General features: G+C 43.2%; 1 protein-coding gene across 1 annotated transcript; it reads right to left on the minus strand.

The window, feature by feature from the left end:
- Positions 1–2,743: 2,743 nt before the first annotated feature.
- Positions 2,744–3,951, minus strand: LOC125312929. The gene is made up of 3 exons (XM_048273015.1): positions 3,915–3,951; positions 3,345–3,654; positions 2,744–3,107 (listed from the first exon to the last, which is right to left on the minus strand). Exons 1-3 carry the CDS (start codon positions 3,949–3,951, stop codon positions 2,744–2,746), a joined length of 711 nt encoding a protein of 236 aa, XP_048128972.1.
- Between the last annotated feature and the right edge of the window lie 15,594 nt (positions 3,952–19,545).

The raw sequence follows: 19,545 nt of genomic DNA on the forward strand, positions 1-19,545 counted from the left end.
GCCAAAGCAGATGAGTCTTAACCCTACTGAGTTATAGAAGATATAGACAACCCCATTCTTCGAGGCAGCTCGCTAAGACCTCAAAAAGAAACATGGTCGGGTGAGGCAAAACCATCATCTACTCCCAAAAACTACTTTGATCACCATGCCTTAACATCATGGGCTCCATCACTTGGGACCCGAAATGGTTAAACGACAGGGTGAGAAATAAATCTCGATGAGTCAACGCCTAAGCTCGGCTAGGGTGTTGATTCGTTCGTACATCCTAACAATCAGTCACATCATCACAGAGCAGATATTCAACCACATACAAGCTTACCCTCCAGGCCACACATAATGTGATGCAGACTTGACTCAACAGTCAAACCAACCACACCAATCAATCCATTGGCAATGCATCATAGCACTTGCATGCACAAGACACCACACATAGTCCATTTATTATCAAAATCGACCCGTAGGTCCAACACACTAGTCGGTTGGTGCTCTCCTAGTAGGACCAAGCATCGTCCCTTACTTCCGGCGACAGCTTCCGATAGTCCATGTGACTCCGCTCGACTAACCGTAAGACAATGATTGTCGACACGGCATGGAGCTAACAGGAATCCTTAAAAGGCTTCAAACTTTCACAAGTCGCGACCGGCAAACGAACAAACAGAAGATAATGATTGATGCGCATCCAAATACCGTAAGATAATGATTGCCGTAACCGACCAACCGTAAGATAATGATTGTCGAAATTATCCAATTATGTAACCACTCAAGTACTTCGACAACCAGCCAATTCATTTCTTTAAATTAGGTCGAATGCTCATACTCGCGTATTCAAATACTTGGCCCAAGGCCGTTTTCGTGTAAAATCATACAATTTGATCTCATACGTGGTCACATGAATGCACAATTATATCAACTGATAAATCAAGCAATTTGGGCCGATTAACCTCTAATCGGACCCCCACAGCAAAGCAACAATCCACTTTGGCATTCACACTCAACAATTCAAGAATCAATTCATCAATTGCGCATGGTCGATTTTAATTGATAGTCAATCGCGCGCTCATTTCTGACCTATCACTTACTCGCGATCAATCAACACAATCAATCAATTCTAATCACTAATTAGTCACGGACAACCTAGCTAATCGATTAAGCGTAAATAATTATAGTCATTTAGCCTAAACCATGTTTCTATCTAGCCCGATCATAATTAATCTACCTAAACAACCTAATTAGCTAATTAATCTAATTCCGAACGTAATTAGCATCCTAACCAAGAGTTAGGGGCTAACTCACTTTCAAACTAGCTCGGGCGGTCTCAACTCAGGTGGCGACAACGATCGGCGACTCGCAACCCAACTTGAGCTCTCGGGTTCCTCGAACTTCAACCCTCGCCTAAAAGGTCCTCAAAAGGCGACGACACTCCGGGACAATGGTACAAGGCTCAAGGGTGGCGGGTGGTGGCTGGAGTTGGCCGGAACAGTGGCGACACCACCGGAACATGAGCGGCCGATGGTGAACAGGGATGCTTAGAACAAGCCAGCGGTTGGAACAGGGAAAACGAGCTGTGTCGAGGGCGGTTCAGCTGGATTCTTGGGTCAACGAGGCAAGGCAAAGGCACCACAGGGTCTTAGGGGTTCACGGGATTGGTGGGTGGCTAGCGACCACCGAAAAGGGCGGTCAGAGGTAACGAAATAGCAGTTCGACTAGAACAGGGCGCGAAAATAGGGGAGGGGGTTCTTGAGGCTGCTCGGGGCTCTATTAGCGGCGATCGGCTTCCGGTCGCCTTAGGGGACGGTGAGGGGTCAAGAGTGATTGTTGTGGGTAGTCGGCGTGCGGTGGGGCTGAACTAAAATGGCTACAGCAACTATAGAGGTCGAAGACGCCAAAACAGGGCAAGCGGGCATTAGGGCTACTTCGAGGCTGTTCATGGCGACTTGAGGTACCACGCGGCCGTCAAACGGAGGTGGGATGGCAGCCAGAGGAAGGCGGATGTGGATAGAGGCGGTAGTGGTCGTACGGTAGCTTGAGCAAAAGCAAAAACCCAGGCGATGAAAAATAGGGCACTAGGTGTCGAAGTCTTCGTCAAGCTCGTCGGACGATGGGCGGGGTGCGGTGTCACGGCATGGGGCTAGCTGCAAGGCGGTGAGGTGGTGGTAGTCGTCACTCGAGGCTGGTGTTGCGTAAGATGGCCGGATAAAGGTGAAGGCGTACTCGATGGTGGTGTCGTGTGAAGAACACCGAGGGGGAGGGGGTACAGCCGAGAGAGAGAGAGAGAGAGAGAGGTGAGTTGACTAGACTTGAGGGTGATTGGTTGGTGGGGGAATTTATGGCAAGTGGGGCCCACCATGGGAGGTTTGAATATTTTTATCTCTAGTGTATGAAAGAGGGGCAAAATGGTCTTTCAATAAATCGGGGCTAATGAATTTTTAGTTCGAGTGACGAAGGGTATTTTTAGTCTTTTCATAGGATAAGCTCGATCACGATTAGGCTCGGGAGTGAGGAAATTAAATTCTAAACAAGGCGACTAAGAAATTCGAAACCTAGTCTAAATCGAACAGCAAATCGAGAAACGTTCAAAAATATCGTCATTTACACCCTTACGATCCAAAATTTTGCACCGACTAAAATTCAATTTTTCTTCCTTTAATTGAATTTAGGTAGATTACTGATTCCGAATTTCTAGGGCATCACAACTCTCTCCAGCTTAGGAAATTTCGTCCCCAAAATTACATTACAGCCACGACTATTCAAAAAGATAAGGATAGCTACTCTTTATAACTTTCTCGTTCTCCCAAGTAGCTCCTTCGGCCTCATGGTGTTGCAAAACCACCTTAACCAACTGAATCGTCTTGCTCCGGAGCACTTGCTCTTTCCTATCCACGATCTTAATTGGCCGTTCCACATATGCAGCTCGTTCATCTAGCTCAATTTCTTCATAACTCAACACATGAGCGGAGTCTGGCTCGTACTTTCTTAGCATTGACACATAAAACACATTATGCACTGGGGCCGATCTTAGCGGCAACGCTAGGGGATAAGCCAAATTTCTAATCAGCTCCAAAATTTCGAAAGGCCCAACATACATTGGGCTCAACTTTCCTTTCTCCCTAAAATGAGATGTCCCTCTTATAGGCAACACCTTCGGAAAAACATGATCGCCCACTTGGAATTATAGAGGTCTACGCTTCATATTTGCGTAGCTCTTCTGATGACTCTAAGCGGTCCTCGCCCTATCTCTGATCACCTTAATGGCTTCCATAGATCGCTCTACTAATTCGGGACCGGTGATTTTCCTTTCACCCACTTCATCCTAACAGATCGGCATTCGGCACGTTCTACTATACAATGCTTCAAATGGTGTCATCTTGATACTTTGCTGAAAACCGTTGTTGTAGGCGAACTCAACCAAACGCAACTGTTCTTTCCAACTACCCTTAAAATCCAAGACACATGCTCTCAACATATCCTCTAATGTCTGAATCGTCCTTTTAGATCGGCTATCTGTTTGCGAGTGACGAGCCATACCGAATCGCAGCTTCGTTCCTAAAGCAGCCAGTAGACTTTTCCAAAATGTGACAGTGAACTTGGGATCACAAGTTGAGTTGATCATCACCGGCACTCCATCCAATCTCACAATGTGCTTCATATACAAATCTGCATATCCGTCCAAGGCGAAGTCTTTTCTTACTAGAATGAAGTGTGCCCGACTTCGTCAATTTGTCGACTATAACCCTGATTGAATCATGTCCGCTTTGACTCCTTGGCAATCTCATCATGAAGTCCATCGTGATATGTTCCCATTTCCATTCGGGATCTCCAAAGGTTGCAGCACTCCTCCATGCTTACAGTGCTATACCTTGACCCGCTAATAGGTCAAATACTTAGCCACCTGCTTGGCTAATCTTCCTTCATACCTTTCCACCAGTAGTGTTGCATCAGATTCTGATACATCTTCGTATCCGTAGGGTGAATGCTATAAGCGCTACGATGTGCCTCCAACAAGATATGCTCCCTTAGACTTTCATCGACTAGCACAACTAGACTCCTCTAAACTTCAGTATCCTATCCTCGCCCACTTGAAAGTCGACCATTCGCTTAGCTAAGCCCTCTTGAAGAATCTTCTGAATGGTGGGGTTTATTAATTGCGGGATCTTTATTCTCGTCCGCACCTGCGGTTCAATTCTCAACGTAGCCACAAGACTTGACTGACGACTTATCTCCAACTTAAAGTCTGAGTCTATTACTTGCTCAACAAACGTCATTCATTCACACGTAATTGAGCAATCGCTAATTTTCTACTCGGGGCATCTGCAACCTTATTTGCCTTACCCGGATGATATAGGATCTCATAATCATAATCATTAAGCAACTTGATCCATCAATGTTGCCTCATGTTTAACTCAATTTGAGAGAACAGATATTTCGGACTTTGATGATCGGTATACACCCGAAAACATTCCCCGATCAGATAATGCCTCCAAATCTTCAAGGCGAACACAACCGTAGCCAACTCTAGGTTGTGCGTCGAATAGTTCAACTTGTGGGGTCTCAACTGGCAAGATGCATATGCTACCACCCTTCCGTGTTGCATCGTAACACAACCTGGACCTATGAGAGATGTGTCACTATAGATCTCGAATCCTCTAGGACCAGACGGGATCGTCAACACAGGAGCCATAGTCGCCTTATGCTTAAACTCTTGAAAACTACGCTTGCACTTGTCTGTCCATTCATACTTCACATCCTTTTTCAGCAGCTTAGTCATAGGCGAGGCTATAGCCGAGAACTTCTCCATGAATCACCTATAATAGCCTGTTAAACCCAAAAAGCTTCTAATCTTAATCACCGTTGTTGGTCTTGGCCGGTCCATGATCGCCTCAATCTTAGATGGATCCATTGCAATTCCTTCGCGTAAAACCACGTGGCCTAAAATCTCCACACGAACCAACCAAAACTCACATTTACCGAGCTTGGCAAAAAGTTAATGCATTATCGTAGTCTCCAACACTATCCTCAAGTGTTGTACATGGTCCTCAGAACTCTTCGAGTATATTAAGATATCGTCTATGAACACTATAACGAATTTATCCAAGTACTTCTTGAACACTCTGTTAAGCAAATCCATAAAAGCAGCAGGAGCATTCGTCGGACCAAATGGCATCACAATGAACTCATAGTGTCTATAACGCATCCTAAATGTTGTCTTCGGTATATCCTCTTTCCTAATCCTCAACCGATGATAACCTATCCGTAGATCAATCTTAGAAAATACGGATGCTCCTCGTCGCCGATCGAACATATCGTCAATCCTCGACGGTGGGTACTTGTTCTTGATCGTCACTTAGTTCAGCTGCATGTAGTCTATACACAACCTCATAAACCCATCCTTCTTCTTAACAAATAACATGGGAGCTCCCCAAGGTGATGCATTAGGGCGAATGAACCATTTATCCAATAATTCCCGCATCTAAACCTTGAGTTCCCTCAATTCCGACAACGCCATCCTATACGGCGCTTTAGAGATCTACTCCGTCCCAAGAGCTAACTCTATCACGAATTCTATTTCTCTATCCGGCGGCAATCCAGGTAGTTCTTCAGGAAAAACGTTTGGAAACTCACATACTATAGCAATATCCTCCGACTTAGTTTCCCCAATGCACGTATCCACTACCGCAGCCAAATAACCTTGGCAATCACTCTCCAACAAAAGTGTCACCTCCAACGACGAGATTACTACAATCGAGATTCCTCCTCGATTCCCCACAAATTGAAAATTGGCCCCATCCAACGATCTAAATTGAATAGCCTTATGATAGCAATTCATCGTGGCTCTTCGCTTTGTTAACTAGTCCATTCCCACAATTAGATCAAAATCGTACATCTCTAGTACCACCGGATCTATCTTACTCTCATGACCATCCACAACTAGTCTACAATTAGGACAGCCTACGGCAGCTACCACACTATCCTTTAAAGGTGTAGATACCTTGACAACCACATCTAATGGTACCACATTTATCCAGGCAGCCTAACAAATTGATCGGCAATGAAAGAATGCGTAGCACCAGGATCAAACAAAGCATAAGCTATGCTATTCTGCAGAAATATCGTACATATGATGGTCGGTAAGTCCTTCGCCTCTTCTTGGGTGACCGCAAACACTCGTCCTTGCGCCCGGGGTCTATTCTGGTAATTTGGTAGCGCGATCCTTCCAGCTTAGCCTCCCAGTAGCCTTACTCGTAGCCTCTACGGGCAGTCCCTCATGAGATAGCCCCGTTGGCCATATCCAAAGCAGGCTCCCCGTATCCTACACGGAGCGCACTCATGCCTTTGATTACATAGGCGGCGGATATCATCTCAGCAAGGCATTGGCCGACCGATCGCTCCTCGGCGATTAGGCGGGATATTGTATCTATTTCCTTGCATCAACCTCTTTACGTGCCTCTTATCAAACCTACTCGAGGGTGCAAACAGCGATCCAGAAGGCGTAGTCCTTTCAAATAGATCATGCTCTACCATCCGAGCTCTCTCAAAGAGATCATTATAATCCTTCAAGTTGAATGGCACAAGTACACTCATGATCTCGGGCTTCAGCCCATTGTCGCGACCCTCCGGAAAATTTTCCATAAGGTTCCGGTGGTGTGAGGGTTAACGAGCCGATCCCCCTTTTTTTTTATGTATGACCCCGGTTGTCGGCGGGATCTTTCGGGATCGCGGGTCTCTCCCAAGACCCATTACTCGAATCGCGATATCGGAGAAAATTTATCCAATATCGACCTTAGTGTGGTCGGGTGGCATGTGCAATGTGTACATGCAATTTGGAGTCGCCACCGATCAATTTAGTGAAGGATATGATCGGAAAACCCTACCAAGCGGTCGGGAGAAACCGTTCGGTTCCGCGAAAACCGGAGATTTTTGGGTCCGGGCACTTGATTACGCCGAGATTTTCATCGACGCCCTTTCGGTTACCGATGTCGAGTGATTTTCTAACCTATGAATTCATGCAATTGAAATTTCGGGTGAGGTAGGCCCTAACTGTTCTAAGTGTCCACACGGATGGGAATTTTACTATTCTAAAAGTCACAATTAGAAAAATTAAAAGCGCAATCAAGACAATCAAAGTCAATCAAATGAATCAATCATATAGGCATATCTAACATGGTCCTATCGACCCACGTAAACAACGAGTTCGGGTTCCGGGGATGGTTCGGGAAAATTTGGGACGAAAGGCCCAAAAGGGTAGAATGGTCATTTTTTAGGGTTCGGGACCCGAAAATCACAAAATTGGGGTCGGGCCAATTGAATGTGGCCATTTCCCTTTTTTTTTTCTGATTTTATGAAATTTTTCTAATTTTTTGAATTTTTTATTTATTTTCTAAAAATGTTGGGAATTTTTCGGATCGACATAGATCGACCCTCGAAGTCTCAAAATTTTTGATCCAGACTTTATGAGTCCCGAATTGATCTAGGAATTTTTATAAATTTTTTTGTGAAAATCTAGTAATTTTTATGAATTTTCTAAGTATTTTTGCAATTTTTTTGGATTTTTTGGAAATTTTTATCTATTTTTTTTATTATTTTTTTTTATATTTTGGACCGAGTCAAACCGGTCAACCCGGTCGAACTGCCCGTAGATCTCGCTCAGCACTCATACGGTACCGTATATGTATTTATTCTAATTTTTTTGAATTTTCTAAACCTAATTTCTGAATATTCAAATATAAAAGAAAATAAATGGACTGCTGAGATCAATCTTGGAATTGATCTCGCCCGTCGATCATCTGCTAAACAAAATGGCGTCGCATCGATCTAAAACACGGACGGCCACGATTGAATTACTGGGCTCAATCTAAGCCGTTCATTCCCTCTGTACACAAAACGGCGACGCTTCGGACCTATGAACTAAACGACATCGCCTAACTTAAATCAACGAACGGCCGTGATTCAAAATAAAATCTAATATGGGCCGTTGAATCCTTAAACTACAAAACGACACCGTGTAGGTTAAAACATTGGACGGTCACGATTGATCCTAGAGCTAATCTGGGTCGTCCATTCCTTCTATGCCCTAAACGACGTCGGACTACTTATATAAAAAACGCTGCCGTTTTGATTTTTTTTTTTTTTATTTTCTAACCTATATATTGAATATATGACAACAATCCAACGGCTGAGAATTAAATTCACGGATTAATCTCGGTCGTTGGATCGGATCTGAGTCAGCCCGCTCGCGCCAACGGCCGAGCCGACTCAAATCCGAGCCGGCCCTATCACATGAAGACACCTAAGCCTATTGACCTGTTGACTCGCCACGTCAGCTCGTTGTCTTCAACCTCGCGACAACGCGACGGACGGTCAGAAACTCTCCGGCGAGATCCAACGGCGAGATCTCGCCGGAATGACCCCAAACCGGGACCGATCGACTCGTATCAACATCCAGATCAACATATTCGAGAATTACACGATTTCATCCACGAAATCATTATGAATCTAACTTACACGGACCTCGGCCATGAAAAATGAAATACACAAACCAGAGCATAACTATTCAATCGAAGCTACATAAACACTCAAATCAGGTTCGGGATTCTTACCTCGAGCTCCGATCGAGCCCGGAGTCGCCGGATTTGTCCGGCCGAAGACCGACCGGACCTCGAAGTGTTGGAGGCTCGACTAAGGATTTTCACGCAAAATTGATGCACAAACAAGATGCGATCGTGGTCAGAGAGTGATGAGAAGCAAAAGGCACACAAAAATTTCAATAATCAAACACGGGAGCACGAGATGCCATGATCGAACAGTATGAAGCTCGGAGAGTCGACTCACCGTTTTCGGAGATCCTAGGCTGAATGAGCTGGCTCGATCGACTCCTAGAGATGCGGGCGAACTTCCTGCGGCGGTGTGATGCTCCGATTTGGCCTGGATTGGCCGGGACGAAGTTTGGAAGCCTCGGCCCGCAACTCTGGTTGTGGCCTCGCTAGAACCTCTCTCTCTTGTTTTCTCTCTCTTTCTCTCTCTATTCTAATGCCAAAGCAAGCAGAATGAGCCTCCCTTTGATCCAGAATCTTCTTCTCCTTTTATACTCGTACTTTCGAATTCGCGTGCGCACGGCGAGAGCTGCGCGAGCTGTCCTCACGTGCGCCATCACGTGATTTTTGGTCACCGGAGGTCGGACGGCGACGGGCATGAAGACACACTCCGTTTGGTTCTCCGTTAGTCACGAATTATGCTTGAATTTGTGCGTTTTTGCGAAATGTTGACTTTTGTGTGCGCTGAACCTTTGACTCGGTCGTCGGCGCTTCTCCGGTGACGATTGGTCCCGATGTTGGTGGCAATCGATTCCTCTTGAGTTGAGCCACAAAAGCCCTAATGTGATTAGTCGGATTAGGTTCGAATCGAGCTTCAAATTGATTGCTGAATCCCAGCTCCGGAACCTGCAAAATGCACGCATGAATTGGGGAAGACGACATCGTTTGGACCGGTTCGACCGGTCCGACCGGTGGTCAGACCGGTTTGAACCGGCTCGCATGGTGAATTTCATTGAATTTTCAAAATTAATCAAAATTAACTGCGAATTTTTGCAATTAAACCCCAAAATTGCACTTAGGGGCCTGGATATCATCTAAAAAAGTGTTTTTGCCCAAAATTTTCTATCAATTTGCACAAAAACCCCAAATTTTTCTAAGTTGGCAAATTGGGGAAAAGTTCAATTGAGTGTCAATTTGATCAAATTGGATTATGAGACCTATGCCAATTGATTCAGAGCATATGAAAACCTAGGGGGACAGTCCAATTTTACCATGATAGCTCCTAGGCTATGAATAATTTCAAAAATTGCCAATCCTAGGGACTAAATTGCAAACATTTTGGGGATTTTGCCTAATTCGTGCAATTCGTGCAATTGAGGGTGTAATTGATCAAATTGAAGTTCAAAGGGACTGCAATTGAATGTCTAGACCTAAAATGTGCAAGAATTACAAATAAAAAGACTCAATTGGTATTTTTTATGAAAATTCAACCTTAGGCGTTATGAAGGAACACCTAAAATTGAACTCAATTTTTGATTTTTCTTGAGGTCAATATTAAAAGGGAATTAAAATAAAAATATTGAACATTTTTGTGTATTTTTGTGACCTCGTGATGTATTTTTTATGAATTTTCAAGTATTTTCCTATTTTCCGAAAATATTAAAAAATGTGAAAAATATGAAAAATTATTTTTTGTTCCAAATTGGTTCCTTATGCTTGGCCAAGACTTCCAATGTTGATTTTTTAATTTTTTGATTTTTTATGAATTTTTAATGAATTTTAGAAAAGAAAAATTGATTAAAAATCGTGTGTCAACATTCGCCCCTCTTTGAAAGTAATCTCGGTTAGAGGTTGCTTTCAAAGACAAGGTGACACCTGAATCCTTAATCGACTCTGCTGGGGAGAAATTTAAAAAACTAGTCTTGACATCCAATTGCCTTACATTCGCCGCTCAAAACTCTGACTCCATGGGGAATTATTTCAGTTCATGCTCATCTTATGTGAAAGAGAAATGAGGAGAGGGAGAGACTTACCCGTAGCTCACTTATCCGTAGTCTAAGATTTGTTGATCCGAGGTGGAGAGAATGAATGCATGGAATTACCTCTAAATGTTTGGCGCAATTTTATTATGATCGGCGTCCATTTGGTGTCGAGCGGTGGTTTGAAGGTTTGAGAGGAAGGCTCACCATTGTAACAAAGGGGTTTTACCTGTTCGTAATGAAATTGGCTATCCTTTGGGGATTCACCATTTAAAAGGGCAGATCGGTTTTCATCTAGGAAGCTACTCACCGTTCGAAAGGGAGGTTCACCCTTGTAACAAAGGGGTTTCACCTATTCAAAAGAGATTGGCTATCCTCTATGAAGGGACTCACCATCTAAAACACAGATCGGTTTTCATCTAGGAAGCTACTCACTGCTCGAAAGGGAGGTTCACCCTTGTAACAAAAGGGTTCCACCTATTTAAAAGAGATTGGCTATCCTCTATGAAGGGACTCACCATCTAAAACGCAGATCGATTTTCATCTAGGAAGCTACTCACCGTCTGGAAGGGAGGTTTACCCTTGTAACAAAGGGGTTTCACCTATTTAAAAGAGATTGGCTATCCTCTATGAAGGGACTCACCATCTAAAACGCAGATCGGTTTTCATCTATGAAGCTACTCACCGTTCGGAAGGGAGGTTCACCCTTGTAACAAAGGGGTTTCACCTATTTAAAAGAGATTGGCTATCCTCTATGAAGCGACTCACCGTTTAAAAAGCGGATCGGTTTTCCTTTATGCAGGTACTCACCGTCTGGAAGAGAGGTTCACCCTTGTAACAAAGGGGTTTCACCTATGAGAGGGGATTGGCTGTCCTCTATGCGGGGACTCACCATTTAAAAAGCGGATCGGTTTTCCTCTATGCGGGTACTCACCGTCTGGAAGAGAGGTTCACCCTTGTAACAAAGGGGTTTCACCTATTAAAAATGAGATTGGCTATCCTCTATGAAAGGACTCACCGTTTAAAAAGCAGATTGGTTTTCCTCTATGCAGTACTCACCGTTCCGGAAGAGAGGTTCACCCTTGTAACAAAGGGGTTTCACCTATTAAAAATGAGATTGGCTATCCTTTATGAAGGGACTCACCATCTAAAATGCAGATCGGTTTTCATCTAGGAAGCTACTCACCGTCTGAAAGGGAGGTTCACCCTTGTAACAAAGGGGTTTCACCTATTTAAAAGAGATTGGCTATCCTCTATGAAGGGACTCATCATCTAAAACGCAGATCGGCTTTCATCTAGGAAGCTACTCACCGTCCGAAAGGGAGGTTCACTCTTGTAACAAAGGGGTTTCACCTATGAGAGGGTGCCATCTGAGGACCTAGGTTTACTAGTGTACCTACAGAAGCTCAAACCCGATTTCAAATTTTCAAAGGAGAGGGTGCCATCTGAGGACCTAGGTTTACTAGTGTACCTACGTAAGCTCAAACCCTATTTTCAAATTTTCAAAGGAGAGGGTGCCATCCGAGGACCTAGGTTTACTAGTGTACCTATAGAAGCTCAAACCCTATTTTCAAATTTTCAAAGGAGAGGGTGCCATCTGAGGACCTAGGTTTACTAGAGAACCTACAGAAGCTCAAACCCTATTTCAAATTTTCAAAGGAGAGGGTGCCATCTGAGGACCTAGGTTTACTAGAGAACCTACAGAAGCTCAAACCCTATTTCAAATTTTCAAAGGAGAGGGTGCCATCTGAGGACCTAGGTTTACTAGTGTACCTACGTAAGCTCAAACCCTATTTTCAAATTCTCAAAGGAGAGGATACCATCCGAGGACCTAGGTTTACTAGAGAACCTACAGAAGCTCAAACCCTATTTCAAATTTTCAAAGGAGAGGGTGCCATTCGAGGACCTAGGTTTACTAGAGAACCTAAAGAAGCTCAAACCCTATTTCAAATTTTCAAAGGAGAGGGTGCCATCTGAAGACCTAGGTTTACTAGTGTACCTACTGAAGCTAAAACCCTATTTTCAAATTCTCAAAGGAGAGGGTGCCATCTGAGGACCTAGGTTTACTAGAGAACCTACGGAAGCTCAAACCCTATTTTCAAATCTTCAAAAGAGGAGATCTGAGGACACGGGGATGCCAAAAGACCCGCAGAAAATCCAAGTTAATCAAATCTTTAAAATGTAACTTTTCCGAGGATTTGGGATCACTAGGGAACCTGCGGAAAGTTCAATCAAACATCATTAGAATGACAATTTTAAGTTCTGGGGAGAAACTTAAGAACTTGAGACAAATTTTCAAAGTGTATTTGTGAAGGAAATGTGTCCAATCACAAGTTCAAATTTCCACCGAGGATGGATTTTGAATGACACATCCCGAGTATTCTACAAAAAGGTTGTTTTTTTAAAAGTTTTTCAAAAGGGTTTTCCTTCATGCAAGAGGGCTTCTCACCATTTTGGGAAGGCTTTTCTTGAAATTCAAATCCACTCACAAAAAACCTAACCTTGAGGTTTCGGGATCATTCGAGATGCATACAATCCGACTAATCAGAGAAGGCATTTTAAAAGGGACCGTAATTCGGGCCCAGTCAAAGGCTTATCAAAGGATATTCATTTTAAGGTCCAGAAATGAATTTTGATCAGAAATAGCTTCTTCGGGTTTACAAGTCAAGAATCCTGAAGACATGATAAGACAGGATTGTACTTACCTCTTTTAGCGGTAGCTTCCTGTATGATTTCTTGCATCAACCTGAAACATCTCTTAGATCAAAAAAGTTTTGGTGACGAGTTGTATCTTGGCTTAAGGTGGGCTCTTTAAGAAAGGCCATATTTTCAAAAGAGGGGTGAACTTTTGTGATCACCTTGACATTTTTACCAGCATTCATTGCTTTTGCAGCAGATTCATGATCATTCTTTCTTCAATCGACTTTGAGGATTTTCCTCTTTTCATCTTAATGATTTTTCTTCAGGATTTCCCCCTTTTCGGGATGCTCTTTTCATGGGCTTTGGCCTTGCTTTTACCAGGCACTTTGCTTTTTCTAGCCCTTTCGTTTCTTATCATTTTTTGCATTGGTCGGCTCTTTTGAGACCAGTATCAAAAATTCTCCCAATTATGCTTTTTGACTCATTGCTGGTTATTCCTTTGTTTTGCCCCAGTGTGAGGAGGTGATCACCAACAAGGGTTTAGAAATGAATATTCAAAGGCTCAAATTGGCTTTTCAAAGGGTAAGTATTTGGGGATATAGAAATGAAGTGCTTTTCTTCACTTTGAGGTGTTCCAAGTTTCTGGCGGAAATCACCTGAAGCTATCACAAAAAGATCGATACGGGTTAGTACAATAAAGTCTTACCCGATCTTTTCTCCAAGGAATCATCTAATGAACCTCCAAATATGCCCCAGTGTGGGGTGGTTCTTGCCAGGGTTATATATATAAAATTCTCCCCTTTTGGCTCGGAGTGGTTATCAAAGGATATAGATGTGTATGGATAATTTTGAAATGGAAATGCCTTTCATCATTTCAATCCATGTAATCACCGCGAATGATCCCTACGTCCCAAAATTAAGCTTTTTCGCTCTATCACTCTCACTCATCATTCGGGTGTATCGGGGACGTGTTTAAGGACAATGCTTGCCTCTTTTCACCTGAAGGATCATTCTCTTGAAAAGCTTTCAAAACATGCCCTTTTATAGAAACTCGGGGCATTTCATCATAATTCATCGTTTGCAAAAAGTTCTCATCAAAAGACGTATTCAAAAGATGTTTTGTAATTTAAAAGGAATGTTTCTTTGAAAGGGCCTTATGGCTTTATAAATCCAAGTTTTTCAATTTCAAGTACGACGGTGTATGAAGATATTTCATAAAAGAGGAGGACCTCAAACCCGTCCTCTGTCCTCTTCAAATGCTGGCTTCTGCCTCCCGTAAAAATAAAAGGAAGCAATCGGTTCAAAGACATTCAAAATTTCAAATCCCGAGGCGACTTTCTCCTATTTCCTTCGGATGTTGACTCACGTTTCCTGTAAAAACAAAAGGAATCAATCAGTTAAAATGTTCAAAATTTGAAATCCCGAAGCAACTTCCTCCTGTCTTCTTCGGATGTTGACTCCCGTTTCCCGTAAAAACAAAAGGAATCAATCGGTTAAAATATTCAAAATTTCAAATCCCGAAGCGACTTCCTCCTGTCTTCTTCGGATGTTGACTCCCGTTTCCTGTAAAAAACAAAAGGAATCAATCAGTTAAAATGTTCAAAATTTCAAATCCCGAAGCGACTTCCTCCTGTCTTCTTTGGATATCAATTCTTGTTTCCTGTTTTGATCAATTGCTCTGCAAGGTTCTTCATGATTCCCAGCTTACCCGCAAAATACAAACGTATGCAAATGCATGTATGCAAGTGTCATGCGAATGCAAAACTTTATGTGACTCAGATCTGCTCATCAATCGCTCCGAAGCTCAATTTTATTTCAAGGGTAATATCTCTTCACGGCGTCTGCATTTCTTGGACTCGCCAATTCTTCTCCATCCATGTTTACAAGTATAAGAGCTCCCCCGGATAAGACCTTCTGAATCACGTAGGGGCCTTCATAGTTTGGCATAAATTTGCCTCCCGGGTGTTGGGCATTTGGGAGCATTTTCTTCACAATCAGCATCCCCGCTTCAAAATTTCTATGCTTGACCTTCTTGTTAAAGGCTCTGGCTACTTTCTTCCGGTAGCTTTGACCATGACAGATAGCCTTTAATTGTTTTTCATCGATCAAATTCAACTGTTCGTGTCTCTGCCGGTTCCACTCATCCTCCGTGAGTTCTACTTGAGACAGGATCCTTAAAGAGGGGATTTCTACCTCTACCGGTAGGACCGCTTCCATACCGTATACCAAAGAGTAGGGAGTTGCCCCGGTTGAAGTACGAATCGATGTTCGGTAAGCCATGAGAGCATATGGCAATCTCTCATGCCAATCTCGATATTTCTCAGCAGTTTTGGCCAATATCTTCTTGATGTTCTTGTTTGCCGCTTCCACGGCTCCATTCATTTGTGGGCGGTAAGGTGAAGAATTAAGGTGTCGTACCTTAAATCGTTCCAATAGGTGATCGACTACCGTGTTGTTCAAATTGGAGCCATTGTCTGTAATTATGGCCCTTAGCACTCCGTATCTTGAGATGATATCCCTCTTGATGAATTTAGCCACGTTGTTCGCAGTGACATTGGCATATGAGCTAGCTTCAATCCATTTGGTGAAGTAATCAATCGCCACCAAAATAAAACGATGTCCGTTGGAGGCCTTTGGATTGATAGGGCCAATCATATCAATTCCCCACATAGAGAATGGCCAAGGTTTTGACATTTGATGTAGCTCGGTTGGCGGCGCATTTATCTTGTCTCCGTACACTTGGCATTGATGACGGGATCTCACATATTGGTTGCAATCTGACTCGATAGTCATCCAATAATACCCGAGTCTCATGATTTTCTTAGCGAGGAGGTGACCATTCATATGCGGTCCGCATTTTCCTTCATGGATCTCTTTCATAATGAGATTTGCTTCTTCGGCGTTTACGTACCTCAATAGGACCGAGTCAAAAAAAATCTTGTATAGGATCCGTCCGCCGAGGAAAAATTTAGATGCCATCTTACCGATATACTTTTTATCTTCTGGTTGATCGGCTTGTGGGAATTCGCCCTTCAGCAGATAATTCTTGATGTCATGATACCACGATTCTTCATCGAGCTCTTCTTCAATGACCATGCGGTATGCGGGTAGCTCAAGGATATCAATTCTTAACGGCTCTATTTCGAGGCCATCTTGTACTTGTAACATGGCCGATAATGTGGCCAGAGCATCCGCAAAGTGATTCTGAGTTCTTGGTAGATACTCAAAAGTAATCTCTTCAAAGTCTTGGATCAACTCTTCGAGGAATTTATGATAAGGGATAAGCTTGGGTTCCTTTGTCTTCCACTCTCCTTGAGTTTGCAAAATGATTAGCATGGAATCTCCATATACCAGTAGCTTCTTCACCTTTAATGATATGGCCAATTGTAGTCCTAGTATGCAGGCCTCATATTCGGAAATGTTGTTGGTGCATGGGAATACCAACTTGGCTGAGACTGGATAATGTTGATCTTCGGGGGATATTAAGATCGCCTGAGCACCTGATCCAGTGAGATTCACTACGCCGTCAAAATACATCGTCCACTTGTCTTGGGATATGTTCAAGATTTACCTCCTTTGTTTTGCTCTGAAACATCTTTAGGAGGATTTTCAGCTAGCATATCAGCAATTGCTCTTCCCTTGACAGATTTTTGGGGAGAGGTTTTAATGTCAAATTCCGAAAGAAGTATTTGCCATTTGGCCATCTTTCCCAATAATGCTGGTTTTTCCAGAAGATATTTGATAGGGTCATTCTTAGTGACCAGTTGGATATGATAGTGCAGAGTATACTGCCTCAACCTATGGAGGACCCAAACCAGTGCTACGCAAGTCCTTTCCACCGAGGAATATTTAGCTTCTGATGTTGTGAACTTTTTGCTCGGATAATAGATAGCCCGTTCCTTTCGATCTTTGGGGTTGGTCTGAGCTAATAAAGCTCCAAAAGATTCATCATGAACCGTCAAATATAGAGTTAAAGGAACGTTAGGGATAGGAGGTACCAAGATCTGGGGTTGTACCAAATATTCCTTGATCTTCTCAAATGCCTGTTGACATTCTGCATCCCATTTTACTTTTGCGCCTTTCTTCGGGAGCTTGAAAAAGGGTTTTGCCGTTTCTGACGGTTGTGATATGAATCTGGATATATAATTCGGTCTTCCAAGTAGACCCCTCACTTCTTTGACAGTGGAAGGAGTCCCTATTTCCCATATGGCTTTGATCTTGTAGGGGTCGATTTTGATTCCACGATCGCTTACGACAAATCCAAGCAGTTTTCCAGATCTTGCGCCAAATACGCATTTTGCGGGATTCAGCTTGAGCTTGTACTTTCTCAATCGATCAAATAATTTCCTCAGCACTTGAATATGGTTCTCTCCAGGTCTGGACTTGGCGATCATATCATCCACGTAAACCTCCATCTCCTTATGTATCATGTCATGAAAAAGGGTCACTATAGCCCCTCGATAAGTTGCCCCTGCGTTTTTCGATCCGAAGGGCATAACCTTATAACAGAAGATCCCCCATTGTGTAGTGAATGAGGTCTTGATCTTATCTTCTTCTTTCAACATGATCTGGTTGTATTCTAAGAATCCATCCATGAAGGAGAATAATTCAAAGCCCGTAATGCTATCGACAAGCACATCAATGTGCGGTAGGGGAAAATCGTCTTTCGGACCGGCTTTGTTCAAGTCCCGATAATCCACACATATTCTAATTCTTCCGTCTTTCTTCTTAATCGGCACGATGTTGGCGACCCAATCAGCATATGGGATAGCCTCGATAAATCCAACTTTGAGGAGTTTCATCACCTCTTCCTTGATCTTATCCGCCAATTCGGGATTCATCATTCTAGATGGTTGGTTAACGGGTGTGCAAGTAGGATCTGTGGGCAAAGCATGCTCCACTATTTCACGATCTAAACCTGGCATGTCGGCGTATGACCAGGCGAAAATATCTTGATATTCCTTGAGTAATGTCGTCATTCTTAAGACATCTACCGTAGACAGGTTTCCTCCCACTTTCACTTCTTTGACGCAAGTAGAATCTCCCTGATTAATAGTGATGGGTTCTTCGGAGATAGGAGACTTGGACTCTTCAAAACAATCCCATTCCCTCTTGATATTGCTCACATCGCCTTCTTCTATATCAATTTCATATGCATAATCATCGAGCTGATCCGAGTCACATATTAACCAGTTATGCATGGGTGGGATGACATGCCCGAAATGCATCATGAAAGGTTAGTATTCAAAGATGACAAAATTAAAGAATGTATGATGACTTTTTTACCATGAAAACATTTTTCGAATTCAATTTTGAAGAAAAAGGAAAGAGAACTAGTCCATAACTTTTCGGACATCCTTGTTCTCAGAAAGCTATTTAAAATTCAAGATCACGTGGCGGATCGGGCCTCAAGTCCCATAGTATAAGTAATTGTCATCATCGGACCAATCCGTTGTTCCACATGTCTATAATAAAACTTGAAATGATTTTCATTAATAGATGCAACTAAGAGCAATACAGATCTGCACTTCTTGGATCGCAGCATGCGACTCAAAGGGTGTTGAAACAACAAAAATTTTTGAAATTAAATGCAGTAATCAAAATGCATTAAAAGATAAAGTTCGGAAAGAGCCTTTTACTCAAGGGTGGGGAAATCATCCTCCAGCCACTCAATGATCACGTGCACCCGATTATCCAGGAACGGGTTGAACAAATCAAGCTCTGCATCTTTAGAGATGTCTTCATCTTCCAGCCATTTGCCCCCTTTGGAAAACACCTCAAATAAGGGGTTCTCAAACATCTTTCCTCTAGCTTTCCATGCGTCGGTGCCTATAAAACGGCCGCCTTGGCATCCACGGCCTCCTTGGTCTCCATAACACTTGTTTCGACCTCGGCCTCGACCCGTATCATTCTTTATCACTCCCTTATAACCCGGACCAACCTTGTGGTCATTCGAGCTCAAATTCAAAGGGTTAAGGATTCCCCGACCGTATTTCCCTAATCCGGCACCCGGTATAAAACCGTTTGAGAGTAGCACTCTTCCCGCCATAGTCGTAGGTCTTGAAAGCTCCGGTGTGGCTATCTTTGTATCTGGCGATACATGCATGTCAGATACGATGTCAAAAGTATGATAACTCAGCTCTTCCTCCCGTGAGGGTTCGATGTACGAGACCATCCCTTTTAAAGAAACCCGATGTCCCGTTTCGCCATGGACGGTGATCAGGTGACCCTTGACCACGAATTTCACTTTTTGATGCAAAGAGGAAGGAACCGCTCCGGACACATGAATCCATGGTCTTCCCAAAAGCAAGGTGAAGGCGCTAGGGATGTCCAGCACTTGAAATGGTATGGAGAAAGTTACCGGTCCAATAGAGATGTCCAACTCAATCTCTCCCACG

This window comes from Rhodamnia argentea, chromosome 11 (genome assembly GCF_020921035.1).
Source record: "Rhodamnia argentea isolate NSW1041297 chromosome 11, ASM2092103v1, whole genome shotgun sequence".
Taxonomy (NCBI): Eukaryota; Viridiplantae; Streptophyta; class Magnoliopsida; order Myrtales; family Myrtaceae; genus Rhodamnia; species Rhodamnia argentea.

What these genes read in the sequence shown, in the direction of transcription:
- LOC125312929 (XM_048273015.1), bottom strand. Translation starts at nt 3,951, where the DNA reads ATGTATCAGAATCTGATGCAACACTACTGGTGGAAAG. An exon ending in GCAACACTACTGGTGGAAAG is followed by an intron (nt 3,655 to 3,914) that starts GTATGAAGGAAG and finishes ACGGATATGCAG; the next exon opens with ATTTGTATATGAAGCACATT. An exon ending in ATGACACCATTTGAAGCATT is followed by an intron (nt 3,108 to 3,344) that starts GTATAGTAGAAC and finishes ATCTCATTTTAG; the next exon opens with GGAGAAAGGAAAGTTGAGCC.